At 63.7% G+C, this 26,899-nt stretch overlaps 6 protein-coding genes across 6 annotated transcripts; 1 reads left to right on the top strand and 5 right to left on the bottom strand.

Annotated features, from left to right (window-relative positions):
- Positions 1-104: 104 nt before the first annotated feature.
- On the top strand, positions 105-3,274 carry JCM10292_002569 (uncharacterized protein; the record flags this gene model as incomplete). The annotated part of the gene is made up of 5 exons (XM_076651449.1): positions 105-714; positions 773-2,661; positions 2,725-2,830; positions 2,897-3,081; positions 3,161-3,274. The coding sequence occupies 5 exons, from the start codon at positions 105-107 to the stop codon at positions 3,272-3,274; spliced, it is 2,904 nt and encodes a 967-aa protein (XP_076502987.1).
- Positions 3,275-3,514: 240 nt separating this feature from the next.
- Positions 3,515-6,889, bottom strand: JCM10292_002568 (uncharacterized protein; the record flags this gene model as incomplete). The annotated part of the gene is made up of 13 exons (XM_076651448.1): positions 3,515-4,552; positions 4,635-4,711; positions 4,771-4,828; positions 4,889-4,962; positions 5,025-5,106; positions 5,202-5,315; positions 5,375-5,446; positions 5,917-5,994; positions 6,083-6,155; positions 6,324-6,478; positions 6,556-6,620; positions 6,701-6,734; positions 6,809-6,889. The coding sequence occupies 13 exons, from the start codon at positions 6,887-6,889 to the stop codon at positions 3,515-3,517; spliced, it is 2,001 nt and encodes a 666-aa protein (XP_076502986.1).
- A 1,262-nt stretch (positions 6,890-8,151) lies between these two features.
- On the bottom strand, positions 8,152-9,013 carry JCM10292_002567 (copper transporter family protein; the record flags this gene model as incomplete). Its single annotated transcript, XM_076651447.1, has 6 exons — positions 8,152-8,247; positions 8,311-8,383; positions 8,462-8,616; positions 8,696-8,760; positions 8,836-8,869; positions 8,954-9,013. 6 exons carry the CDS (start codon positions 9,011-9,013, stop codon positions 8,152-8,154), a joined length of 483 nt encoding a protein of 160 aa, XP_076502985.1.
- Positions 9,014-10,180: 1,167 nt separating this feature from the next.
- JCM10292_002566 (PAS domain-containing GATA-type transcription factor) lies at positions 10,181-11,912 on the bottom strand (the record flags this gene model as incomplete). The annotated part of the gene is made up of 7 exons (XM_076651446.1): positions 10,181-10,245; positions 10,309-10,376; positions 10,437-10,477; positions 10,554-10,747; positions 10,812-11,280; positions 11,360-11,592; positions 11,663-11,912. 7 exons carry the CDS (start codon positions 11,910-11,912, stop codon positions 10,181-10,183), a joined length of 1,320 nt encoding a protein of 439 aa, XP_076502984.1.
- A 258-nt stretch (positions 11,913-12,170) lies between these two features.
- On the bottom strand, positions 12,171-24,138 carry JCM10292_002565 (uncharacterized protein; the record flags this gene model as incomplete). Its single annotated transcript, XM_076651445.1, has 27 exons — positions 12,171-12,530; positions 12,587-13,738; positions 13,795-14,840; positions 14,899-17,524; positions 17,580-18,604; positions 18,743-18,898; positions 19,293-19,695; positions 19,761-19,780; positions 19,838-19,883; positions 19,948-20,000; positions 20,058-20,158; positions 20,240-20,591; positions 20,662-20,725; positions 20,941-21,051; positions 21,111-21,345; positions 21,419-21,475; positions 21,626-21,661; positions 22,305-22,483; positions 22,567-22,604; positions 22,665-22,692; positions 22,751-22,910; positions 22,967-23,217; positions 23,283-23,402; positions 23,455-23,787; positions 23,849-23,867; positions 23,943-24,031; positions 24,085-24,138. 27 exons carry the CDS (start codon positions 24,136-24,138, stop codon positions 12,171-12,173), a joined length of 9,114 nt encoding a protein of 3,037 aa, XP_076502983.1.
- Positions 24,139-25,027: 889 nt separating this feature from the next.
- JCM10292_002564 (DUF6534 domain-containing protein) lies at positions 25,028-26,736 on the bottom strand (the record flags this gene model as incomplete). Its single annotated transcript, XM_076651444.1, has 11 exons — positions 25,028-25,404; positions 25,464-25,509; positions 25,567-25,724; positions 25,785-25,824; positions 25,888-25,892; positions 25,974-26,036; positions 26,094-26,173; positions 26,231-26,269; positions 26,324-26,391; positions 26,449-26,625; positions 26,686-26,736. The coding sequence occupies 11 exons, from the start codon at positions 26,734-26,736 to the stop codon at positions 25,028-25,030; spliced, it is 1,104 nt and encodes a 367-aa protein (XP_076502982.1).
- Positions 26,737-26,899: the final 163 nt, after the last annotated feature.

Here is a 26,899-nt window from a genome sequence, read left to right as displayed (position 1 = left end):
GCGACTCATCCCCGCCGGATACGCGGAAGCAGGTCGCGTCTCGACGCGAGCACGCGCGAAGCGGCGACTGTTTTGACATCTCTCGTTTGCCACGCACTCAGCCAATGAGCCCCGGACGGCGTCACCCGCTCAGTAGACGCGAAGACGAGGACCTCGCGGCTGCGCTCGCCGCCTCTTCGCGCGAAACGACGTCGCTGTCGGCGGACAAGGACGACGCTCTCGCTCCGACCGCATCGCTCGCGGCGCTGCCCAAGTTTGGCTCGATCCACGGGACACTCGGAAGCACAATCCCGCAGCCGCACGACCTGCAGCACCCGACGCAGCCCGTCGCGCGGTCGAGTTCCGACGAGCGCCTCGCCATCGCTTCTTCGTCCGCTTCCGTCGCGCCGCACACCGCTGCAGCGGGCCAGGCTGTGCGCGTGTTGGTAGCCGACACGCCCATTGCCAGCGCCACGGGCCGCACGAGCGCTTCGGACCCGATTGTCACCGCTTCGACCTCGACCGACTCGTCCCTCTCGGCGGCTGCCCGGCGCGCGACCATGGCCACCGAGGGCATCTCGAGCTTCTCCAGCGAGGGCAGGCTCGGCGGACGGAACACGCTGGCGGTACCGAGCGCCGCGCTCAACCCGCTCGGCACATTCGGGAAGCTGCCGCCGCTGCCAGGTGGGGCTCAGGAGGACGAGGTTGTCGGCGACAGCGACGGCGAGGGAGGAGGTGAGCGTCCGCCGCTTCCAAATTCGCTCGAACAAGGCTCACGAAGACGTGCTCGCAGGCACGGCCTCCCTGCCACTCTCAGGCCAAAGTCTCCCCCCTCTTCCGCCCGCCGCCAAGAGCGACGCACAGTTCGTCAAAGCCCCCTCGTCGTCCTCCGCCATCGCGACCGGCTCCTCTTCTTCTGCGCACACGACGAGCGCCGCTGCCCTTCTGCGTCAGTCGACCACCTCGACCGACCCGATAATCTCGACGTCAACTGGCCCTTCCGCGCAGAAGATCGCCCCGCGCGCGGTCGCTCCGCTGCAGCGCAATCGCCACAGCACCTTCTCTGTCGAAATACCGGCGCGCAGCAGCAGCAAGAGCAACACCGCCGCGGCGAAGGGAAAGAAGCGCGCCCTTGAGCCGGAAGTACAGGACGAAACTGCTGAGCAGAAGATGGACGAGGACGAGGAAGCGGCGGACGACGATGCCGACGACACCGACTACGACACGATGCCATCGCGCAAGAAGGAGAAGGACAAGGCGACGGGGAGGAAGGAGAGGAGGAAGGTCCGCCGCCAAATCGCCCAATCCGACCCGGAAGACGACGATGCCGCGCCCGACATGCGCTCGTCTCCCGACCCGCTCGCGCTCTCGTCAGCGAGCGCACAGCACGGCGGCGGCGCGAGCGGCTCGAACAAGCGCACCCGCTCCCCGTCGGGCTCCGAAGTCGGCTCGCCGGCGCCTGCTCCCGCGCGCAAAAAGTCGGCGTCGAGCGCTTCGCGCCGCCGCACGCTCGAGCCTGCGCAGAGCGAGGACGAAGACGGGCAGCAGCAGCTCGCAGAGCAGGTGTGCGCGGCGCAGCTGCGCGCCGAGGAGGACGACGAGGACTTTGGCGCGGCGCCAAAGAAGAAGGGCAAGAAGGGCGCGGCTGCGGCCAAGGGGAGGAAGAGGAGTGTGGCTGGCGACGGCGAGGAGATGAAGGACAAGGTCAAGAAGCCGCGCAGGGTTCCGACCGTCAAGAAGGACGGGAGCGCTCCGCCGCCTTCGGTCGACGAGGCCGGTCCGTCTGCGCCTCAGGGTGACGCGACGGAGGCGACGACTGCACTCGAGGCGCAGCCGCCCTTCGAGGAGGACGCCGCCGTCACGAAGTCAAAGCGCTCGCGCAAGAAGCAGTCGCAACCGCCCGTCGCGCCTCCCGACGATGGTCCGGCCCACGCACCCGTCGGCGAAGACATGCGCGCCGCGTCCGCCGAGCCGGTCGAAGAGGATGACGACGAGGTCGTGCTGGCCAAGGCCAAGCCAAAGCCCAAGGCGAAGAAGGGCGTCGTGCTCGACTCGGACGATGAGGACGCGGCCGGTCAGCCTGGCGCTGCCAAAGACGATGCTGCGCTAGTCGAGCCTGAGCCCGCCGCCGTCGCCGCCGCGCCGTCGAAGAAGCGCCGCCAGCGCAAGAGCATCGTCATGCCGCGCGACTTTGACCCGGACGTCGAAGGCGGAGCCGAGGTCGATGCCGGCGCAGTGAGCGACGCGACGTCCGCCATCGCGACTGGGGACGAGTTCTCTGACGACGAGGAGGACAAGCCGCCGGCAAAGAGGGGCAAGAAGGCCGCGGCGAAGGCGAAGAAGGGCAAGGAGAAGAAGGCGTCGCCCGCGCGCAGTCGCAAGAAAGCGCCCACGCCGTCAGCCGCCGCTGTCAAGCCCGATTCGTCGTCGCGCGCTGGCAAGTCGGCCTCGCCTGCGATCAGTCGCGCTCGCACCACCTCGAAGGAGGTCGAGGATCGCATGCAGAAGGTCATGAACGCCGCGAGCGAGGAGCCGGACGAGGCTATCTGGTCACTTCAAGGCAAGAGCGCCGACAAGGGCAAGGGCAAGGCGCGCGCCAAACATGGCGCCGACGCAGACGACGAGGATCACGAGGTGGACGACGAGCCGGAGCCTGAGCCGTCTAGGTCGAGCGATACCAAGGTGCGCACACGCTACTTGTGTGTCCCGCTCCGCTGTACTGAATTCGATTCCTCTCGTTGGCAGGAGAACGACAAGCAGGCTGCACCGGCCAAAGGTCCTCGCGATTCGACTTCTGGCCGCGATCGCGTCAAGTCTGCGACCCCGTTCAGCAAAGCGCCCAAGCCGGGCAGTACGTCACACCCTCCGTCTTCGCATCTCTTGAGCACGATCCAACGCTGACTTGGCCATCCGACAGGTCTCGCCTCGATCATCAGCAGGCACAACCTGGCCAACTTCCGCGCGCCCGGCCTTTCGTTCCGCCAGAAGTTGCCGTCGCTCCACACGAACCTCAAGCCACCGCCGCCCCCGAAGAGGGCGCTCCCGGCTGAAAAGCCGAAGAAGAAGAAGAAGGGCGACGAGAGCTATTCGGACGAGGAGAAGGTGCGTGACTCGCCGTTGCCATTTCTGGAGGGTCTCGCCGTTATGGTTGCACTCTGACAATGCTGGTCACCACACACAGCCCTGGTGGAAGGTGAAGGACCCGGAAGAGTGGGACGACTACGACCATCAGCGCTGGCAGAAGCGGCAGCGTCGCCTCGAGCGCGGCCTTCCTTCCGACTCGGGCGAGGACTGAGACGTCCGCTAAGCTGTTTAGGAAGGACGGAAGTGAAGGAGGACGCGCATGATTCTGACTTTCCCCGAACGCCCACGCCTCTTGTTCACCGGGCTGTACCAATCCCCGCTTGCCGATCTCTGCTGTTGTCGCTCACTAGCTTTGCAACCATCTCGCATGCATATCTCACTCGGTGGATTGTGGTCAGCTCGAGATGCGTTGCGAAATATGGGTACAGCGGGAAGAAGGGGGTCTCAAGATCTACAGCCACTTGAGCGTCTGCTCCTCCGCGACAACCGTCTTGCGCCGCAGGACCTCGTCGACCTTCTCAACCACGCCGACCTTACCGTTGTGCCTCCGCATCAAGCGGTCGACGACCTCCTTACGCGTGACGGCGTACTCGTCGCTGCCAGCATCCTCGCCCTTGACGATCTTCTCGATGTCGCGCTCGGTAGGGAGCGCCCACCGCGCGTGCGGCGAGTTTCGGTACGCGGGAAGGGCGTTCGGGCGGGCCTTGCGCGCCTGGTTCAGCTTGAGCTGCGGCACGGGCGGGTTGTCGAACGGCGGCGGCGAGCTGAAGAAGACCTTCTGCACGTGCGCGTCCGTCACCTCCTCGAGCGTCGCGGGCTGCCATGCCGGGCGCTGCTCTTCGGGCTTGATCTTCTTGATCAGGAGGTCGGTCACGCCCGTCTTGAAGTCGGGGTGCACGGCGGGCGAGCAGCACGCGGCGGCGATGCGGGCGTCCATCTGGAGCACCTCGTCAATCGTGAGCTTGCGACCCTCGCGGATGGCCTTGATCGTGAGCTTGACGCTCGTAGGGCTGCGCAGCTCGATCGCCTCGCGCGTCTCCTTCGCCCATGCCTGCAGCGCAGACATGTCGACCTCGCCGTCGTTCGGGTGCACGATGCGCTTGAGCTTGAGCGAGCCCTCCTCGAGCTTGCGCAAGTCGGCGACGATCTCCTCGGCCGTCGGGCGCGAGAAGATGTTATCGATAGCGCGGCGGACCGGGCCGACGAGCGGGTAGTTCTGCAGCGCCTGCTGCAGCTCGCTCGCGTCTGCCGAGTATTCCTCGATGACCGAGTTGACCGTCTCGTGCGTAGCCGAGACGTCCAGCTCGGCGAGGCGCTCTTCGAGCTTCGGAAGACGCTCAGCCGGGACATAGTGCGTCGCGAGACCGGCAAGGAAGTTCGCCGCGCCCTTGAGCGGGAAGGATGTGAGGCCGAGGTAGAGACCGAGCTCGCCGTCGAGTCGGGGAAGGAGGAAGTTGGCCCCAACGTCAGGGAAGAGGCCGATCTTCGTCTGCAGTATACGCGTTAGCATACTCAGCGGACCTATGAAGCGTCAAAACACGCATTCAGCCCTCGCAAATATTCGCACGCACCTCGGGCATGGCAATCTGCGTCGTCTCAGTCGCCACGCGGAAAGCGCCGTGACCAGTCATGCCGACACCGCCTCCGTCTGCACATCAAGAGGGGTAAGCCGCCACTCAGCCGTGTCCCTACGCGTCGCGAACGTACAGGTGACGCCCGTCATGAAGGAGACGACCGGCTTGGGCGTGGTCGCGAGAATGTGGTTCTGCGAGCCGAGAGGATGAGTGCTCGGTTCCGACATGGCGCCGGACCGCAACCGACTTACTGTCCGGTACTCCTTTTCGAAGAAGCCCGACGCCTTCTTCCAGTCCGCCTCGTTCTCCAAGTTCTTCATCAGCGCTATGTGCCGAAGGAAGAGGTCAGCGAAAGTTGAGCGCAAGAATCTGGGACCGACAGCGCACCAACTACGTCTCCGCCGGCACAGAAGTGCTTGCCATTGCCCTTGATCAGGATGACATTCGCGAGCTCGCTCGCCTCGAGGTTCTGCAGGAAAGGGTTCGACGAGGAAGAAGAGGTCAGCAAGCGTCAGCTCACCCTCGTCCTGCCGCTAAAGCTCGCTGGTAGAGGGCTTGACATACCTGGAGGTGGTCGAAGATGCGGCCGACCATGTCGTCGTTGAGCGAGTTGAGCTGCTTTGGCCGGTTCAGGGTAATCCTCCGGAGAGCGTGCACCGCCTCGACGTCCACCGAGGCCTGCCAGAGAGTGCGTCAGTGGGCTACGCGGACTGCACGAGTACCGCGCAGCAGCTCACAGAGGTCTCGGCGGGCATAGCGGGCGCAGGAGATGAAGTCGAGGCGGAGGTCGAGAGGTGGTTGGCGACGAGCTGCACACGGCGTGCAGGAGCGGCAGGCATGGCGCGGAGGGACGGCCTGGCACGAACACAGAGGCGCGGCAGCATGGTCGGAGCAAAAGGCGCGGACAGCGGCGACGGCGAGGCCGGGAAGAGCCACAGCCGGGTGCCTGTGAGCGGGGACTTTCGCCCTTGGCCATCTCTCCCGAAGAGTGCAGCGCAGCATGGACTGAGTGGTGACGTTACGACGAGGCGGACGAGCTACTAATGACTGAAGGGAAACGCAACGCGAAAGAGTGGAGACTGGGCAGGGGGAGAGGGGGAGGGTCGCGAGAGGGTCACTAGCTTCTCAGCAGCAACACTTGTCGCGAGCAGCTTCTTCGGCAGTGACAGCGTCAGTAGCAGTGTCGCGCTGCAGCGGCGATGTGGACGAGGGCAGGATGTGGGGCAGGATGCAAGGTCAGCTTCAACTTCAAGTTGTCTGCGCGATGCTGCCGACGCACACCAAAGATGAAGTATCCAACCGCGCCGCCCGTAAAAATGCAGAGGAGAACCGCGCCGTTGAAGTACATGCCGAGAAGCTGCGGAGGAAGCAGGCAATTCGAAAGGTATGTGAGCGGAAGAAACGGAACCTCGCAACACGAGGGCATAGCGAGTTTGCCGACGCACCATGAGAATGTAGGCAGTGCCGAATTGAACAAAGTGAAAGATGCTGCGAATGGCCTGCTCCTTGTGGCTCGGGCTGCATGTGCAAGGGTAGGCAAGCACGAACGAAAGTCAGGACGAGCGAGAGATGGAACGTCGAGCATTGATCGTCAGCAGACTCTAGACCCCGGAGACGGCTTGAAGCCGCTCTGACCGTAGGCGAGCGAGGCAGAGGACTGAGTGAGCGCGAGAATGAAAGGCTCACCGGAACGGCGCAGCAGCGGCGATCTCAGCACCGGTATTCTTGGCGAGCGCGGCCAGGGCGACGCTCTCGCGACGGTAGTACGCTGCGCGGACGCGACGGTCGTACTCGCGGCCGAGACGGCGGACGGCCTCGAGCGCGACGACGCAGAAGAAAATCTGCAGCGAAGGCGGCGAGTCTATGTCAGCTCGGCCAGACACTGGTCTTCGTGGCGACGGAGCAGGCGAGGACGCACGCCGATAAGCGACCCGACAAAGTCGCCGACGGAGCGGACGTGCCACTGCTCGGAGAGGAAACAAGCTGATGTGCGGTAGGCCAGTCGCGAGGTGTCAACGTTTTCACCTTGGCCGGCGATTCACGATTAGGGAAATGAAGCGAACCATCGATCGTTGTCCAGTTCCAGAGCATCGAGATCTGTAAGCGGGAGCGGGTGAGCAGGGCACGTCGACGCATTAGCCTTCTCGCACGCGAAGCTAGCCGAGCCTCACCTTGCAGGCAGGCATGCCCGAGTCGGAGCCGCCGCCCATGTCCATGCCACCCATGTCCATGCCGTGGCTGCTGTGGTCCATCTTGATGCTTTTGAGGTGAGAAAGAGGCGGGAATTGTTGGTGTGAGCGGATTGGCCGACGGGCGCTGGCTGGTGCGGCCAATGGCCGCGCAAAGCTCAGGGAGTCAGCGCAGCTGCCTCAAGAATGGTCTACTTCTTAGTAAAAGTGATCCCACCTAAATGAGATTGGTACCCGAGAGGTTGAAGGAGGTCGACGGAGGACAAGGAGGACAAGAAGCAAGAGCGGCGGGCAAGCTGGGGTCGGGAGCTCACGGAAGGTCCGTGCAGGGGTCAGCTGCTCCCTAAGCAGGCGGGGCCGCACAGCTTGGTGCGCTGTAGCAGGTGTCGGACGGGTGCATAGTGGCCTCCTTGCCGCGCAGAAGCACCCAGCGCTTCATTCCAGCGTAGACGGAGTGACAGACAGCCTCGCTGCGAAGCTGTGCTCTCTATAGGGCAGCATGAGGGTGCACGCGGTCTCCAGCGCTTTGTGGACGCTGTCGAGGCGGGGGAATAGCACGGCGAGCGATGAGGCCTCGGAGCGCTGCAGTAATCGTTGCCGCCCGCAGAGACGGTCGAGACCGTCGTGTGCGCCCTTTTCGCGACGATGTCCACCGTTCGCGTTCCCGACTCAGCCGTCGAGTGCGACCGCGAGGCGAGCAGCAGAGGCTGAACGACGGACTTGCGCTGCGGCGCCAAGTCGCGCGCGCGGCAAGGCCGGCGCGGTTTGCTGCGCTCATTTCGCGCGGCGCCCACATCGCTTTCCAAGTTCAAATGGCTATTCCTCTGCGCCGCAAGCTGTCGACTCTCCCGTGTCATGGCGGCCCGCGCTGCTGATGCGTGCCCAATGGGCAGAGCCGTCTACTTGCGCACCTGTCGCAATCTCTCCCGCCTCCTTACGAGTGTTTCCGCTCCTGATTGCGTGTGAAAGTGCAAGAACTGCAATGCGTATGCGAGACTACGGGTACAGCTGATACTGCGTGGGGTACGAAGGACGAAGGATACGGATGAGAGAACACAAGCGAGACGTCGGGGCCAGAGAAAGACGGTGGCCGCTCAGCAGCAACACTCGTCGCGCGCGGCTTCGTCAGCGATGACGACGTCCGTCGCGGTGTCGCGCTGCGGGTGCAGGAGAACGAAAAGCAGAAGTCGAGGCGGGACAAGGGAGCGAAGTAAGAGAAAGTGAGTCAGTCATGGCTCAAATCTCCTGGGCACCCTTGGGTTCGCGGGCCCAGCTACGGCAGAAGCCGTGGCGTCGGCCAAGAGATGCAAAGGGGAGGAGAAAAGCTAAAGACGGCGACTTACGCCGAAGAGGAAATACCCGACACCGGCGCCCGCAAACAAGGTCAGGAGCACAGCAAGGTTGAAGTACATGGCGAGAAGCTGCATAGTGGTGCCCGAGCGGGTCAGAGACTTTCACATGAAGCATCGGTCAAAGCGACGAACCATGAGGATGTAGGCCGCGCCGAACTGGACGAAGTGGAAAACGCTGCGGACGGCCTGTTCCTGGTGACTCGGACTGCGAAGTCGTGAGATTGTGAGCCTGGTGACGATCGCAGCAGAGAGCATGCACGCGGCCGCGAAGCAGGGGACTCACCGGAACGGCGCCGCGTCGGCAATGGCCTTGCCCGAGTTTTTCGCAAGCGCAGCGAGCGCGAGTCCTTCACGGCGATAGTACGCTGCGCGGATGCGGCGGTCGTAGTCGCGGCCGATGCGGCGGACGGCTTCGAGCGCGACGACGAAGAAGAAGATCTGAAGGTGACGGGTCGGGGCGAGTCAAAGTCAGTCTCCGTATCGCGGGGAGCGAGACAGCGTTGGAACGGAGGCTTACGCCGATGAGCGACCCGACAAAGTCGCCGACAGAGCGGACATGCCACTGCTCCGTGAGGAAGCAAGCTGATGTCGTCCAAGCAACGTGGCGTCAGTCTTCCTTCTGCATCGCTTTCGCGCGCGTCCAGGGGTACGGCATACCGTCGATAGTTGTCCAGTTGAAGAGCATCGAAATCTGCGGCCCGCAGAATCAGAGGTCAGACCAGCCGCGCTTTCCCGCCCGCGGGGCGTTCTGGAGCAGAGCAGAGCGGCGACAAACCTTGCACGCCCCCATGCCCGAGTCGGAGCTGCCGCCCATGTCCATGCCAGAGTGGTCCATCGTTGCTGCGTGTGGAAAAGGGCGTCCCAAAAGGTTGCGCGGTGGTGACGAGCTGCGATTGGTCAGAGGTCCGTCAGCGATAACGCGACGAAGACGGCGGGCAGCGCGGTGTAAAGCCCGAGATCCGGCACAGAAAAGTCCAAGGCGTACGTTGCGACAGGCAAAGAGGCGAAAGCGCGAGGTTGCGAGATGAGCGAGTGAGGGGGAGGAAGGAAAGAGGCGGCGAGCAGCGGCAATGCGGGCGTCGGGCGCCGCCAACGGTCGCAAAGCAGGTTTTGGAGAGTTCTCCGGCGTGCTGGACAAGCGCGCGACAGGTGTCTAGCCAGCTCACGGCTGTCTCGACAGCGAGCAAGAAGCGCCGCATGGAACCCGGCGACATGGAAGATGCTGCAGATCAGCAGAAATCACGAGCACGAGCCAGGGTGAAGATGCGCCAACGCAGCGCACGCTGGGTGGGCGCTGTAGCGGTTCTGTGCCGAGTAGAGAACGGGAGGACCGAGTGAATGAGCGGACTGATGAAGCGGGGAGAAGCGAGCAGGTCGAGCGCTGCAGGCGGCGAGGGAGGACGAGACGAGTCGCTGCGACGTTTCTGCGAGCCTTCTAACCTGTGTAAGCAAGCACAGACTTAGCAATTGCGCGTGAGCGAGCAGGCGAGCGGGCAACCCCGCGCCGCCGCACTGCGCCCAAGTCGCGCGCGGCGCCGGGGTCGCGGGCAGAGTGAGCGAGGCTTCCTTGCGCTGTTTCCGCCACGCTCTCACAGCTCGCTAGAGCGCCTGAAACCTCGCCTAGAGTCTCATCTGGTCCTCTTCGAACGGTGGAACACTAGCAAAGCCGATAAAGACCCGGCGCGCGCGCAGCAGAAAGCGCTCAACTCGAAAAACGAATCCGAGAACGATGCTCGCAGGCAATGTGGACACGTTACAGACAGGAAGGGGACATGCGCAACCTACACAGAACAACCTAGAGACAGGCGAGTAGAAACAGGCGATCGCATGCACAAGAAGTGGGTACTCCACAACCACCGGTGAGCGTGTAGGGGCGGCGGCAAGAGGGCGGGAAACCGGAGAGGACGACATGGAGAAAGCGGGCAGGCAGGCGAGACAGGCGACAGGCGAGGCAAGGCGAGGAGAAAGGAGGCGAGGCTGGGCAAAGTCGGGGCGGGGCAGGCTATGCCTTCTTGCCCTCGCGCTGCTCCTTCTTGCTCTTCGAGACGAGCTTGGCGTAGCGCAGGCCTATGCAGCGCGTTGTGTCAGATGCAGTTCTGCGTAGGAATATGACCGCCAAAGTGGGCGCACCGCAGGCATTGCAGAGCGACTTCGGGCCTTCGGGACCCTTGCGCCATTCGGGCGACTCGACCGTGCCGCTGCGGACAAACGCAGAGGTCAGCGCTGGTGAGCGTGACGCGAAAGAGAGGCAGACGCACCAATCGCGGCAGACAAACTCGCCCTCTTCGACTCGAGCCTTCTGAGTACGGCAATGCGTCAAGGTCAGCGAACGTTCCCGGTTGCTGTCAGTCAGGCAGGACAGTCGCCGAGCGCACCTTCTTCTTCTTCTCGCCCGTCCCGTCGCCCTTGGTCCCGTTCGCCGAAATGCCAATCCCGAGCGCACCGTACGTGTTGCTCGTGCTCGGGATGAGCGTCTGAGTCTGGACGAGGCCAGTCGACGGGTCGATGACGGTGCGCGCGGCGTCAAACGAGTCGGAGCGGTAGGCTCCGGGCTGGCCATACGGGAAACCTGCGACGGCGGATCGTGCGTGAGCTTGGATGGTAGGGAAGCACCGGTGGAAAGGCAGACGCACCATTGCTTGGCCCATCGCCCTCGACATCCTTGTACAGCACGAGCAGCTCCTGGCGCAGGCGCTCGTTCTCGAACTTGAGCTCAAGGAACGAGTCGAGCATGGCCTGGTTCTTACTCGGGTACGGGCGCGCCATGGCGAAGAAGGCCTTGCACGGCTTGGTGCGCGCGGCCTGCTGCGGTGGGACCGCGTCCGCTCCGGAGCCGGACCCTTCGTAGTACGGGTGCCCCGTCACCTCGAACAGGACGTAGCGCCCCTCGTCCTTCGTCTTGAAGCGGTAGTAGAGCGTGAGCGTGTCGCCCGTGCGGCATGACACCTCAAAGTCGCGCTTGAAGGCAGACATGTCGTCCGGGTGGATAAAGTCGAAGATGCTGCGCGTGAAGAGCTCGTCGGGAGAGAAGCCAGAGAGGTCCTGGATCGAGGCAGACGCGTAGATCATATCGCCGGCGGGTGACAGGACATGAAGAAAGTCCTGCACAAGTACCGGATGAGCACGATTGTGATCCGGAAACGCTGTGCACACTCGGATCGAGAATGCAAGCGAGACGCACCTGCAGCTCCTGGAGGATGTGCTCGCTCCAGTTCTTGCGCGTCGTGAAGAGGCTCGTCGTGCTGCTCGCCTTGACCGTGTGGCTCGCACCCTCGGGGCGCTGGTACGGCGCGGCCGGGTGCCTCGTCGCCGCGGCCGTCCCTCCCGATCCCGCGCTGCTCGGCTGGGCTGCGCCGCTCGTCGAGTACTCGCGGCGGTGCTGCGGCGCGCTGCGGCTCGGTCCAGCGGTCATGTCTGCGCAGAGCACGAGTGTCAGCGGTTCAGTCGCTTCCGTCAGCTCGATTGAGGGGGGAGAGAGACGAACCGCGCGACTGGCCGAGCGAGTCGGGCATCTGCTGAGGCGTGAACGAGTGCTGCGGTGCGTTGGCGTACAGGCTCGCATAGTTGCTCATCCCCTGGCCCTGCGGCTGCTGCTGCTGCGGCGCGAAGCCGTAGGCGGGCGATGCGGGAGGAGGGGCAGCAAAGGCGTAGCCTTGAGGCGGGGCGTACGCCTGCTGCTGCGGGTACTGCTGAGGCTGCTGCTGAGGCTGCTGCTGCTGCGGGTACGGCTGCATTGCGGCCGGTGACTGCAGCGCGAGCGGAGACGAGCACCCTGCAGCCACTCTCAGCTCCGGACTCGCATCGGCTCCCGGCGACCACTCCGAGCTGTCTCACGACCTCAGTCTCGCCGTGACGCAGCACACAGGACCTTGCAGTGGTAGGTACAACTAGAACACGCGACGAAACCCGAAGGAGAGACCTGGAAATAAGAGGCACTAATAACGAGGGCGGACGAGGGAAAGCAGAGAGGGTGGTTGGTCGACGACCTGCGTCTAGAAGCACGCAAACTTGCTCTTGCGGCGGTTGACCTCGGACATGCGGGCCTCGAGGTCGGCGCGCGCGCGCTCGGCGCGGTTCTCGCGGGTGCGCTGCTCCTGTAGGCGCTCCTCCATGTCGAGCACCGACTGCCGGTAGCTCTCGCTTGTCGTGTGCGAGTCCTGCGCCTCGATCCGCAGCCGCTCGGCCGTCTCGCGGTACGAGTCGCGCTCGCGCGCGTACTCGTTCGACTGGAGCCGCGCCTTGCGCAGGTTGCGTTCCGAATCGTTGAGCGCAGACTCGAGCGTCGACACCAAGTCGACCTGCGACTGGTAGTCTGCGTCGCGCTGAGCGAGCTGCTGCTTGAGGCGGTTAACCTGCAGAGCGGACTGTCAGCTTCTGGCGAAAGGGAAAGAAAGATCCGACTGCTCACCGCCGCTTCGTGCTCCTTGACCTGCTGCACCAAGCGCGGGTCGACCGCCTGCGAGTCCCGCGCATTATTAGCAGGCGATTCGGGGCCAAGCGAGCCGCGACGCGCCTCGGTCGTCGTCATCGACGAGTTCGAAGCTCGCCTGCTGGGACGCATCGGCGAAGTCTGCGGTACGGGTGGAAGTGGGGCCGTTGGAAGCGGCGCAGGAGGCGGCGGGACAGTCGGTGGCGGGGTCGGTGGAGGCGCTTTGCTGCTGAAGGTGCTGCCGTTGCTGAGGAAACGCTCGCTGCGCAGCGTCGGCGACACGGCGCGCTCAAGCTCCGACGAGGGCGACATGGCGCGGAACTGGGAGGCTGCATCGGTCGTCGACGACTGCGTCATGATGCCGAGTCCGGTTGGACCCGCCGACACGGACGAGAGCGACATGCGCGCGAGCTGCGTCGATAGGCCGTCACGCTCCTTCCGCGTCTTGACGAGCTGCGAGTCGAGGTTGGCCACGGCCGAGCGGTACTGCTCGAGGCCCTTGAAGGCGTGCTCAAAGCTGTTGCGACTGTGCGGTTGCGGGCTCGTCCCGTTCGCCTCGCCGCGCAGCTGGTGCAACTCGCCGAGCAGGCGCTCTCGCTCGTCCTGCGATTCGTGCAGCGTCTGCTCGAGCGTGCTCAGAGCAGATAGCGCCTCCTGCAGTTCGCCGCTGGCGGAAGCGGGCGGCGCGTGCTGCTGAACCTTGAGCGACTGGCGCAGCGAGTTGACCTCGCGCGCGTGCTCCGCAACGAGGTTGGCGTGCTGCGCTGCGAGGCTGTCGAGGCGAATTGACAGCGCGTCCCGCTCGGCGGCAATGCTGGACAGCGCAGCCTCTTTCGCGTCCAGAGTCTGCTGCATTGTAGCAAGGTCTGCTCGTGCCGCATCGCGCTCAGCCTCGACCGTCTCGGCGCCAGCTTGTCGCGCGCTCGTCAGGTTGGCAAGTTCCACCTCGTGAGCAGCTCGAAGAGCGTCGAGCGCAGCGACTCGCTCCGCGTGGATGCGTTCCTGTGCCGCGGTGTGCTCGGCGGCGAGCGCGTCGAGCGCGATGCCGTGCTCTTGTCGCAAGCTAGCGAGTGCGGAATCAAGGTCGGCGGCGGCAGTCGTGCGGACCGAGTCGAGCGCGGAAGCATGAGTCTGGGACAGCTTGTCAGTAACTGTCGTCGGACAGAGAAGGTGGCAAGACGACGCACCGCCTGAACGTCCGTCAATGCCTGAGCATGCTCGTCGCGCAGCTTTGCCTGCTGCTGCTCAGAGTTGGCACGAGCCTCCGCTCCACTTGCCTCGAGAGCGGCATCGTGGTCGCCTCTCACTCGCTGCAGATCTTCGGCATGCTGCTGCTGGAGCGCCGTAATCGCTGCCGAGTGCTCGTCGACCAGCTGAGCTCGAGAACGCTCGACTGCTTCATCGGTCGCCGAGCTAGACAAAGCAAGCGCCGCCTCGTGACTCGCCCGCAGCGCTTCGAGTGCCGCGGCATGCGACGCCTCGCGCTCAGCAACAGCGGCATGGTGATCGATGCGCTGCTTCTCGAGCTCGTGCGCGTGAGCCTGCGCGACCTCCTTGGCCCAGGCGTCACGCTTGTCGCCGGCAGCCTTGAGGGCCTCGGCGTGCGAGGCTTCGAGTGCAACCAGAGCAGCTGCGTGCTCGTCCATCATCTGTGTAGAGCGAGCGGTGTGCTCCTCGTCCTTGCGCGCGACGGCCTCGGCATGTGAGGAGCTCGCAGCCGAGAGTGCGCCGTCGTGTTCCGCCCGCAATTGCCGCATGGCCTCGTCGTGTGCAGCATCGCGTGCCGCGAGGGCGTCCACATGCTCCTGCGTGAGCTGATCGCGCGCGACAGCGAGATCGGCGCCGCGCGCTTGCAGCGCCTCAGCATGGTTCTGCTGAAGGCGCTCCAGAGCTGCAGCGTGTTCGCCTGAGGACGCGGCTGCGGCGGCAGCGAGGTCCTTCTCGAGCTGCTCCACCTTGGCGAGGAGAGCGATGACCTCGCGCTGCGTCTCCGCGCGGAGCTCCGCCGCTTGCGACTCGAGCGCAGCGAGGTGCTCGGCGTCCTTCGCGCGCAGCGCCTCCTCGTGCTGGTGTTTGACGGCGGCGAGCGCGGCGGAGTGGGCGGCGGAGGTCTCCTTGGCGGCCTCCTCGTGATCGTAGGCAGCCTGCTTGACGGCACTGGCGTGTTCTGCTTGCAGACGGGTGAGCGCGGAATTGTGGTCCGCTGTTGTCGAGGCGATATTGCGCGCATGCTCTGCATGCCACATTGTGAACCGGGGCACAGTGCGGTGAAAGCGGTGGACAGAACGCACCTTCAGACAGCGACTGCTTGGTGGCCTCGACCTGTTTCGCCACCTCGGTTCGTGCGCGCTCTATTTCTTCGTCCTTCTCGCTCAGCTGGCGCCGCAGCTCCGCTTCGACCGCCGCGTAATGCCCCTTTGCCGGGCGTTCCTCGAGTTCGTGTCGCAGCTGCGCGATCTCCGTCGACATGTTCTCGACTTGGTCGCGAGAGAGAACGACGAGCTCGTCGTGCTGGCGCCGAAGTGCGCCGAGCTCACCCTCAAGCTGCTCAACCGCCTCGCGGTGGGCCGACTCCTTCTTGGCCATTGAGCGCATTAGGTCGTCGAGACGCGAAGACGTGAGAGTCTCTCCGTCGCCCGTACCGTCGCGAGGCAGGGCATTGGTGAGACCGAGGCCGGTGCCCTCGTCATTCTCGGCGACGCTGGCCTTCAGCGCGTCGAAGGCTGCGCGTGTGGTAGGCGAAAGGAGGAGCTGGGCAGTCGCGGGCGAGGAAGGCGGAGGAGTGGCAGCTCGTTCAGTGACGATGGTAGGGAAGGGGACGTCGGGAGAGTCGAAGCCGTTGCGAGCGATGACGGGGGAAGGAGAGGCGTTTGGTGACGAGAGGACAGGAGTGCGGAGCTGCTGAACGGTCGCTTCAAGCGTCGAAATCTCGTCCTCGCGGTCGTTGAGGGCAGACTGGAGCTTGAGGACCTCGCTCTTCATCTGCTCATAGCTCCGTTCGCTCTGGCCAAACGAGCTGTCGCGACGAGCGTGCGAGTTGGGCGAAGGCGAGACCGCACGCGGACTCGTCGGGCAGGAGATTTGCGAGGACGCCGCCAAGGACAACTCCTGCGAGAGCGAAGCCGAGCGCAAGTGCGACGGTGAAACGGCTCCCTGTCCGCGGCCGAGAAAAGACAGGCGGTGCTGAGGCGACAGCGGCATGCTCCGCCGCGCATGTGGCGTGCGCGGCGTCGCTGTACGCGTCGAGACAGGCGAGTTGCCTCGACTACCGTTGACCGCTGGCGACGTTGCCGTTGTCGACAGCTCCTCGACCTCGTCGTCTTCCTCGTCACCCTCCGAACGGCGCTCATGTGGAAAGCGCGACGAGGCCGGCGAGACGCCGCCGTCGCTGAGGTCGGATGGAGGCTGCGAGTGGAGCAGACGAGCCTCCTGTACTTGCGAGCTCAAGTCCTCGATCTCCTTGAGCGAGTCGCGGTACTTGGTCATAGCCGCCTCAAGCTCGCTCGTCGTCGCCTTGTGCGTCGCCTCGAGCTCGGCAATCTGCTTCTGCAGCTCCTCGACATTCGGCGAAGAGGCGGCATCAGCGGATGCGGTCGACTCGCTAGCGTCGAGCGCGTCGCTGTTGATCGACAGATCGGCAGGCATGCGTGGCGGCGTGACCACAATCGACCGTGCCTGCCCCTTCTCCAGCGTGCGCACGCGACTCTGCAGCTCCTCCTTCTCGGCCTTTTCCTCCTGCGCGAGCTTCTGCAGCCGCGCCGCCTCCTCGGTCGCAGTCCCAGCACGCGCCTTAACCTCGTCGAGCTCGCGTTCGAGGTCGAGCAGTCGGCGATCCTTGTCGTCGATCTCGGCGAGGAGAAGCTTCGACTCTTTGGACGTGTCGAGGAGTGCGACGCGCGACTCGAGCTCGCGGTGCGCCTCTTCGCGCCGTGCGACGTCCTTCTCGAGGACCTCGATCTGCCGCCGCAGCGCCGCATTCGACTCGTCTGTCTGCGCGAGGCGCGCCTCGAGCTCTTTAATGTAGAGTTCGGTCGACTGCGCCTGGTCGCGGTTGCGGCTAAGCTCCTTGCGCAAGTCGGCGACCGCGACACCGTGCGACTCGCCCGCGTCGTCGACGTCTTTGAGCTTGGTCTCGAGGTCGCGCACGTACGCCTCCGTTGTCGCCTCGCGCTCGGAAAGCTTGGCGACGCGCAGGCGCAACTCCTCGATCTGGTGCGCGCTCTCCTCGTTCGCCTTGACCTCGTCCTCGACGCGAGCCTCGAGGTCGCGCATCTCGTCCTCGGAATGGCCGAGTGCGGCGCGGGTCAGAGCGAGCTGGCTCTCGAGCGCGGAGAGCGACCGCTCGTATTCTTCGACGATGGGCTCGACGGCCGCGGCGAATTGGTCGCGCGACAGCGGACCCGACGATGTCGGGCTGCCGGGCACGAGCGAGCCCGACTGCGCTTTGGCGAGGTCGGCGGTGAGCTGCGCGATTTTCTGCTGCAGCTCAAACTCGGTCGACCCGCCCAGTACGCCGCCGTCGATGCTGCGCCGAGCGTTCTCCTCGGCGACAGCCGACAAAGCGGAGCCGTCGCCCGACTTGACAGCAGCGAGTTCGGCGCGCAGCTTGAGGATGGTACGATGCAGATAATCGACGTCGTCCCAGCCGGCCTCGACCTCGTTGATCTCGGCGCGATTCTTGATGTTGCGCGCGCGGTTGGCGTAGCGCAGCGTATTGAGCGTTTCTTGTAGGTTGAACTCGGTCGGGCTGACACATGCGACCATCATGGTGCGCGCGTTGCCGCCGAGCGAGTCTTGCAAGAGGCGCGTGAGCTTCGAGTCGCGGTAGGGAATGTGCGTCGCCTTCTTCGTCGGGTCGCCGAGCGCAGAAATGACATTGCCGAGCGCGGAAAGGCCGGCGTTGATCGAGATGCCCTCCTGCGAGGCGAGTGGTCAGCTTCGTGGCTGCAGGAGCGTCGACCAAAATGCGCACCTTTGCTCGGTCCCCTGCCGCCGCCGTCCGCTTCAGCCGCTCCGAACCCGCCAAGTCGACGAGGTGCAATTTCGACGTGACGACAGACCAGCTGCCGTCGTCGTCATGCGGACTGGCTGGCCGGCCGAGCGCGCTCGGAGGGCGCAGACCGAAGCGACTGCCAGGGCGGTCGGACGTCGGCGTGCCTGCACGACCAGGCGGGACCGGGCTCGACACGCGCGGAAGGGCTGAGGCGCGGCGACTGTGCGTCGGTGATGCAGGCGAGCCGCGTGCAGGCGATGAAGGTGGAGGTGGGTGACCTGCACCGGACCACTTGCGACGCGTGACGGTGAGGGAGAAGATGGCGTGCGAACGGGAGGATTGGGCGTTCATGTCGGTCCCGGCCGTCTGGCGAAGCGTCGAGCCGGCTGTGAGCAAGTCCATCACTTCGTCGGCTGTAGTGACCTTGACCTCGCGCAAGCCTTGCCACAGGATGACGCCCTTGTCCTCGCGGATCTGAACGGTGGGTCGCACGTCGACGTCCCCGGCGAGAAGGTCGATCAGGTCCTCGTTGTAGATCTCGACGTACGATACCTTGGCGGCCCAGGTCGTGCCACTACTTCTTGACTCTTGCGCGAGACGGTCGAAGATCTCGGTGACTGCGCGCGGCGTGATACCGCGGCGCTCTGCGCTGTGGACGAAGCCGTCGGCGGGCCGGTCCGTTCCCATCGTGTAGGACTTGCCCGACGACGTTTGGCCGTATGCAAGGATGGTCGCGTTGAAGCCCTGCAGGAAAGCGTCGACAAGGGGCTGCGCCGCTTCGTAGACGGCATCCTGCCCCTCCTCGGGCCCGACGACCCGGTCGTACGTGAACGTCTGCTTGCCCTTCGCGCCTGACGCGGGCGTTACAGCGGCTGCACCAGCCGTGGCCGGGCCAGGGTTCTCCGCCTGGACGCTGTTCGAGCCGAGGGGCTGCACAGCGGTGCGCTGAAAGCGGGCGGGAACGTTGACAGCTTCGGCGCCCGCGTTCGGTCGTATGCGGACGACTGCACAAAGTGGTTCACGGGTCAGCTGCGTCTAGGCGAGGTACTGTCCTTTGTTGTCCTACGCCGACTCCGGTAAGACCCCACCTGAGCCGATCTCTCGGGCGTGAACGCAGGACAACGATACAGAAGCGTGCGTACCGACTTTGACGGCCGTCGTGTTGGCTGCTGGCGCAGGCGAGCCCGCCATCGACTCGCGGCGTGCGCCGCCGAGGCCGCCGGCCATGTCGAGGCGCGATGAGGCGATGAAGGCGACCGGCTCAAATGCGCGACGGAGGACTTTCGGCGGTGGTGAGGCTGTTCAGCAGAACGTATAGCGTCGTCTCAGACGCACAAAGCCTCGCCAGGCAGCACTGAGGCTGGTTGCACCGAGTTGACCTTGTGCCGGACTCGCGAGGTTCGAGCGACAACTTGTATGCACGTCTTCCCACTCCGTCTCTTCGAGCGTTATAGAGACACCGTAGGACAGCTCGACGCGTGTCGCAGACCGCTGCAGCTCGCAAAACGACTCGCTGCTCTCGTCTGCGCCTCATCAGCTGTTCCGACCTCAACGCCCCTTTGTTGGTGTTCCACCTCGTGCAGAAGAAGGTCTACGCCGTTCCGTACCTCACGACCATAGGCTTCTTCTGTCTACGCGCTCTGGCGAGTTGCTCGTCGTGCTCGAGCTGCGAGTCATTCGACGATAGCGCACTTACGTTCGATTCGTGGCGATTGAGCGCATCAGCCGATGTCGACGGCGACGGCGACGACTCGCGGCGAGCCGCACTGTTGCTCCGGGTGTGCGTCCGGTGGCGGTGTGAAGACTCGCCCTCATGGCCGACCGGCCGGAGCAGATCGTCTGTTTCGCTCAAATCCGCGTGCTCGTCGTCTCTGTGCGGGCTCGTTGAACCGGTCAACGGCAGAGCCGATGTCATGTAGACGTCCTCGCGCGACGTCGACCGCCCACGACGAGAGTCGGTGTCGTCGTTGTGCACCATCCTCAGACGATGCTCGAGCACGAGTGCTTCGCGGCGGAGCTCCTTCTGAGTGTCGTCCCAGTCGTCCTTTGTGTTGATTGTGACGCGGAGTGCAACGAGTGTCGGGCCGATGACGCTCTACGGGACACAGTCCGGTCAGCCCCTGAGAATGGACAAGCGGGAATAGCTAGAGCAGGACGTACAACGATGGCATTGATTTGCTCTGACGGTACGCGAACAGGTCAGCTCGCTCGTGGGCTTGTTGGCGAGAAGTACATACCGTAAGGCCAGGGATTCGTGCCGGGAAGGAGGAAGCCTTGTGCGGCCTGATCAACGGCAACCAGTCAGCGCAGTCTGCAGCTGTAGCACGGTCCTCGGAGAACCGCTCACAATGAGGTAGACCGTTATGTATCCCGCAGCCCAGACCGCATAAAAGAAGAAGGCTGTCGTGCTCGCCGAGGTCAGCGGGCGTCAACCCGACGGCGAAGCGAAGAACGTACACAGCCCCCAGCGCCACCACTGCCGCGCCTTCTTGCTTGCACGCCAGCGTACGAAGCGCTCCGGTGCATGACAGATGGCGACGAGAATGAAGTACATCAAGCTGTCGAACGGAAAAAACGTTGGAGAAACGTTGGAGAGACGTGTGGTCGCTTCTCCGAGGCGAGAGTGGAAGAGAGCGCACATGTCAAGGCCGTCAGCAACGCCGCGCTCTTGCTCTCGCTCCTCCTTCTCGTCGTCCGACTCGGGCGCGCCGAATCCGCCTTTCGGGCGATGCGCGGCGTCCCTCCTTGTCGAACTTGATTTGCCCGCCTCGATCTGGCGCCGACGAGCTTCCTTGCGCGCCTTCTTGATGAGCTCCGAGAGTCGGCCGAGGTTCCGCTTGGACCGCAGGAGCATCCAGGCGGTGAACAGACAAGCCCAGAAAGCGGTGCCGATGAGGAGGAAGGTGAACGCGAAGGCGCCCATGCCGATCCGCCAGCCGGACAAGTTGAACTCGTCGTTGCAGTTTTCCTGCGCGGTGTTATCGACAAAGACTGGACCAAGACAATGTAAGACTCGATAACCGTGTCCGGCGGGATTGAGAAGGTCAGGAATGGAACGCACAAAAGACGGCGGCAAAGACCGCTGCGTAGAGCACCAGATGCCCAGCGGTGCCGTAGACCATCGTCTGTGCGAGTATGACGCGGACCTTGGGGTACTTGCCGTAAATGTCGGGATTGCCAGAGACGAATGAGGGAGGGCGGGACAGTTTGCTTGGACGGATCGGTGTCTCGCTGATGGGTACTTCTTGACTCGCGTGTCGAGAGTGTAGACGACGCTAGCGCCGCGCAGCCAAATCAGTATCTGGCTTTGCGGAAGATCACTTGACCGCTCAGAGCGCACCTTGAACGACCCGAACTTGCCCTGGGAACGTTCCGTGTGCGCCTGCTTTGTCTGACGCTCGCTCTTGATCGTCTCGTGCATGGCTAGCTCGGCTCCCGTTGAGACGCCGTGCTGCAGCGGCGTGTGTCAGTGTTGGTGCGCCTTTGGGGTAGAGAATGCAGGCGACTCACGATGTACCTCAAGCGATTGAGGCAGCACCCGATCAAGACCGGAACGAAGGAGATCACCGTGAGGGGAACGAAAGCGTAGTGCCACAACGAGATGCGATTCGTCGTCACGGCGAGCCGATGGATGTGGCTGATGACGGCGGCATCGGTTCCGAGAAGCTGGAAAAGCAGACTCCAGGGTGTCTCTGTCTTCCACCAGAGCGCAATCACGAGGTTGAGGAACGTGCCGACGATCGCTCTGTAGGCCGAGTTGCGGTCAGCATGCGTAAGACGCGAAAGGTCTTCCTTAGTCCCGAAGGCGGTGGACGAACGCAAGGAAGCTGCCGGGACCCGAAATGGGGACAATGTTGCACAAGCCTGCCCTTTTCCTAGGTCTTGAGTGGCGGGGTCACGGGAAACGTATTGGCGTCGTCGAGCTCACCGCAGCACTTGTCGGCAATTGCGTCTCCGCCAGCGCAGTATCCGTCCTGCAGTCTCGCATGAGTTTCGGGTTTCGGAACAACCGAAAAGACACTCACGACGCCCAGGCCTCCGCTGCAGGATGTGTCGAAGCCCTGCGCAATCGCGACAATGTCAGATCTGGCTACTGCAAGCAGGGGCGACCCAGCACTCGCCTCCTGGAAACCCCAGAGCCCCATTGCGAGCATGAGAAGCGCAGCAAAGCGAAGCAGCAACGGGAAAGCAAGGCGGACTGCTCGGTGTGCCGGGACTGCAACGTCTCCTGGACGCGGACGCTGGTTCCGCGGAATGCACGGTCAGCTGAGCTGTGCACTTGCGTGGGGAGACAGCGGACTCCATTACAGAGGCGGTGCGGCGAGGAGGCGCTGCATCGCGCCCGGAACAGTTTGGTCATCGGAAGATGCGCAATCCAAGAAGGCTGTGCTTAGTCGTCGCCTGCGAACCTTGGAGTACACTTGTTACAACACGATGCAAGACCGCATTCTCTACTTGTGGGCCTGGCTTCGCCACGCCGCTCGCCGTCTCTCCCACTCGGCATTGAAGTCGTCTAGCTGCGCCTGAACGCGATCCGCGGGACCTCGAACCGGCGGCGGCAAGTGAGATCGAGGAGTCGAGCTCGAGACGCTCGAGCGCCCGTGCGAGCTGCTGGAGAGACGGCGATCCGAATCGTCATCGCCTCGGGTCTTCTTCTTCTCCCGCCTTTCGAGGCGCAGCGACGGAAGCCTCGGCGGTCGCGACGAAACGCGGCCGACAGGTTCCTCGTCCCGGATCTTGCCCAAGTCCGTCGTCGCGTTATTGAGCTCGTGTCTGAGCTTGACGAGGGCTTGCGCGCCTTCCTTGACGCTCTGGCCCTGCGCGAGGCCGTCGACCTGCTCGAAGAAAGCTCGAGCGGCGAGACACGCCCCACCGAGGATGTTCTGAAATCGCGGGTGCAGCAAAGGAAACTATCAGCGGCGTGCGAGCGAGAGCGGGACAACGTAGCGAGAGAGGAAGAACGCACAACTGAAGCGGTGACCTGCCCCCAGTCCCACGGGTTGTCTGCGACACGAAGTGGCGGGTGAGGATCGAGAGCTGTCAAGACAGGACGGAGCGGCTTACTGCCGAGCAACAAAAACTTGTCCAGGGCCTGTCATCGCGGAGTGTCAAGGCGCAGAACGTCACGGACACATCGAGAGACGACGCACCAGAAACCACAAGCTGAGGTAGCAACCAGTCCAAGCCGCGAAGGGGAGCACGCAGTAACACGCGCGGATGATTTCGCGGGATCTCTTCCATCCGGACCTGCTGGGCTCGACAGCCTCGGCATACCAGCGCCAGGACCGTAAGACGGGGAGTTTGCCCGTGCTGTCGAGAAAATAGTCAGACTCAGGGGCTCGAGGGGGGAATGAAAAGCAGCAGACACTTGAAGACCGTCCCAGCGCTCTGCTTTTGCGTGCAGCTTCGGGCGGAAGAGGCCGTACGAGAGGCAGAAGAACCAGAACAGGCCGTAGACGAGGTACACGGCCGTCATAATGGCCATAGTCCGGCCGTACTGCGACAGCGGCAGCTCATCGAGGCAGTTCGCTTGCGCCGGTCCGCTGAAGCCGAGATGGATCCAGAAGAATGCGCCGATCCAGAAGACGAAGTGCAGTGCGCACATGCAAGTCGCCGTCTGCACATGAAAGGGTCAGTTAGCGTCGAAAGCGTTCGAGCTGACCTGCGCGTTTCCCAGCGCACCACGCCGAGCAAAGCCGTCTTGCCCGTCGGAACCATGGCTTGGCGTAAGCGTCGTCCTCGCGTGAGCTGCTCGGCGGCCTCAAGGTCCTTTTTCGTGACGGGGTGACTGTGAGCGGTAGGCTGAGATTTCACGTCAGTAGAAGGCACACAAGCTGGCGCGAGCGCAACTTACTGGAAGTTTGGGCCGTTCCTTAGGAGGCGTTTCGGGTTTCGCCATGCCTGCCTCAATGAGCTGCTTGCCCAACTCGGTGCCTTCGAGCTCGGCGAGCACAGGCAGAGAGAGGTTGTGGAAGAGCTCGACCTCGACCGTACAGGCGGCGACGAGGACAGGGATGCTGGACATGAGCGCGAGAAGGGCGAACGGAGCGTGGAACGCGCTGAGGTGAAACTTGTTCCCGGTCGTCCGCACGAGCATTCCGACGACCGCGCCGTCTGTACCGAGGAGCTGTAGCATGAGGTTGAACGGCGCCTCAGACTTCCAGCCGTAGCAGACGCCGAGGTTCATCTGCAAGTGCGAGTGAGGCGATCAGCAGCAGTCTGAAGTTTGGCACGGCAGGCCACCCTACGAGGGTTCCAAGCGTGAAGCTGCAGCGCGGACAAAGGTGAGCACTCCCGTCGGAAGTCGGCGAGGTCGGAAGTCGGCGAGGCAACGCAACGCACACGAGTACCGTTGCAGGCCCGCTGATCGGGGCGTTGCCGCAGACAACGCCGCAGCAGGTCTCGGCTGCCTTCAAGGTGCACCACTCGCCCTGCATCAGGTCATGAGCTCAAATTCGGCAGGGTAATCGGGCCTAACACGCACGATCGACAGCCCTTGTCGGCATGTTCCCGCCTCGAAGACTCGCTGGGCGTTCATGCCGCGCACTGATCAGACAAGAGAGAAGAGCTGGCCGGGGGAAAGAGCGAGGGGAGCCACAGGGCTCCGCGCGGCTGGGTTCGCTCTCTCGGGTGGCCGGCGAGGGTCACGGGGGACAAGGACTCCGCGAGGCGGTGCGCGAGACGAAGCAGGCGCAGCGGACGCGCGGACGCGCGCGACAAGCGAGTACGTTTCGGGCAGACAGTGCACGACCGTGCAAGCTAGGTGCAGGAGCTGCAAGGCCTACAGCAGCGCAGGCTCCGTCGGGCGCGAAGCCAATCCCCTCGTCAAGGGCGGTGCGGGACCGCGGCAAGTCCGTCAGGAGAGCACTTCAACGTCCGTGGGGCGAGCAGCCCGCGTGGTAAGAGTCTACAGGAGACCGTGTCGGCCCGGCGACCTCGCGCGCCGTAGTGGCGCGGGACAGCGAAGGACTGAAAGCCCTCGAGGAGGAAAGGGGCAAGTGTCCGGGCCGCGCTCCTGCGACTGAGAGTCAAGGCCAGCACGTGAGCATTGGAGGCGGCTGCCCAAGCGGCTGCCTGCTGCCCTTGCGGCGACTGACGAGCGGGATGAGCTAGCGAAGAGGAGCGAGGGGCGGGGAGAAGGCAAAAGCCGACGGTTGGGTGCATGAAAAGGGTGCGAGCCTTCAGCGAGCTGGAACCGGCGAGCACAGCTGCGCCGCTCCACTCGGCCCACTCGGACGGCCTTTTGAGCGTATGTGCGCGGGATCAAGCGGTGCGGCTGACTTGGCGGCTGACGGACGCGGAAGCGAGACGAGCGCAACAGCTGGAAATGTTTTGAGGGGGTCCTGACCGATTGCAACTTGACGACAAAATGAAAGCACACATAAGGAACTTCAGCTACAGAGACCGGCGTCGCTGCAGAGGAAGTCTTAGACCCTCCGAGTCGCCTTCTCGCCAACCAGCCCTCCCAGCTCGACGTCGCCCTTCTCGCCGCCCGCCCAGACGGAGTCGTCGCTGCTTGCCGAGCTGAACTTGACGGCATAAGGCTTTGCTTCAACAGCTCCGGCGTGGCCGAAGTCTGATGCGATGTCGACGTGACGCTCCTCTTGGACATGGACGTGGACGGAGGGGACGCCGGAGGCGTTGCGCGATGCGAGAGAAAAGTTGCCAAAGTTCTTCGCAGCTTTGCTGGTGTGACTGGTCGGTCCCGAGTCGGAAAAGTCCGTCGTCTCGCCATTACCGGTGCCCGAGCGGGCGTTGAGAGTGATGACGAGACTGGCCACGTAGACCTTGACCTCGAGGAACCCTGCAGCACAAGCGTCAAAAATGGCCTGCTTGCTTAGCGGTGGAGCGGAGCGGACTCACCCGGAATGGCATAGTAAAACGTCGTGATCTTCCATACGACGAGGAACTGTCAAAGGCGACATCAGCGTCGGAGAAGGCCTGAAGTCTTGTCGGGAGCACGCACCAACGTGAAGGTCTGGACGAGGAGTGACAGCGAGTTGGTGCGCGCGGTGACGAGCAAGAGCCGGGTCAACGGCGAGTTGACCAGGGCGCCCGTGGATGCTCCAATCCGCCGGGGCTTAATGAGCAGGTAGTAGACGGTCGCGCCTGTAATGAGAACGTCTGCGTGATCCCCGGTTAGTTTGGGATGTTTGAGTGTCTGAGCGATACGAGTGGGCTCACCGACCAGCAAGCCTGCCGCAACCCAAGCCCACGGTGCGGCCTGCTCTCAAGATGCGTCAGTTGCTGCTCGTATTGCATCAGAGAGGAGGAAGGAGAAACGCACTCGGACTGTGGCGGAAAAGTAGAAGAGCGCAAACACGAGAAATAGTCAGTAGTGGCCTGAACTCCTTGCGTGTAGCGACTACGTACCCTCGCCAAACTGCGTGAAGAGCGGGCGCTGCAAAGCTGCATGTATCATGTACAGCGCGACAGCTTCGGGCGATAGAAGTGTCAGCGCGCAGCAGCCTTTGAATGTCGAACTCCACTTACCGAAAGCTGCCGCAGCGATGAGCAAGATGATGGCAGGGAATATCCAATTTTTGCGCCCCGAGATGATCCAGATGCGCCAGCTGCGTGGACGAGAAAGAGTTGGTGGAGACAGGTCAAGCAAAAGCAGCGAGACGCACATGAAGAAGATTTGCGTGACAAAGACGGTCAGGCCGGCGCTGCGTTCGGGGGCGGGGTCAGTATCTAGTCACAAATCATCCAGGTCGACGCACATTAAGCTGAAGGCCATGAACTCTTTCGGCAACTGTAGCAGTCGTGCCGGGTTGAGCATGCCGGCGACCTGTAACGCGGGAGGTCAGCCACACGGCAGGCATGCCGAGCAAGCGGGACGAGGTGCCGTGTATGTATACGCCCAACTACAGGAGTTGGCGGTGTCCGCTATAACGCATACGCTGAGGAAGCCGACGAGGATGCGGAACACGAGCCGGTCGCTCTTGCCGAAGCGCATGAAGTACGACGCGATGAGTGCGAGCACCATGCCAGCCGTGAGGCACGACAGAAAGGCTGCGATGACCTGGCGGCAGGGTTTCAGTGCGTCTGCTTGAGTCGGTTCCACGAAGCCAGATCGGCTCACCACGGGGATGGAGAACCAGTCCACGACCAGCGAGATATTGCCCGAATCCATGCTGCTGAAGACGGAGCGCCTAAGCTGAAGTGAAGGTCCAGGGAAGAGCTCCACTGGAGAGCAGTCGGAGCAAGAGGGAGGGAGACAAGGCGTTGCCAAAGTCGAGCGAAGAAGCGGTAGGAGCAGACCGCCTTCGCCGATGCGCATCGCATGGAATCACCGG

Source organism: Rhodotorula paludigena (genome assembly GCF_050403205.1).
Source record: "Rhodotorula paludigena JCM10292 DNA, Rt_paludigena_JCM10292v1_ctg51, whole genome shotgun sequence".
Taxonomy (NCBI): domain Eukaryota; kingdom Fungi; phylum Basidiomycota; class Microbotryomycetes; order Sporidiobolales; family Sporidiobolaceae; genus Rhodotorula; species Rhodotorula paludigena.
Note: the sequence above shows the minus strand (reverse complement) of the source record. Positions and strands in the feature narration are given on the sequence as shown.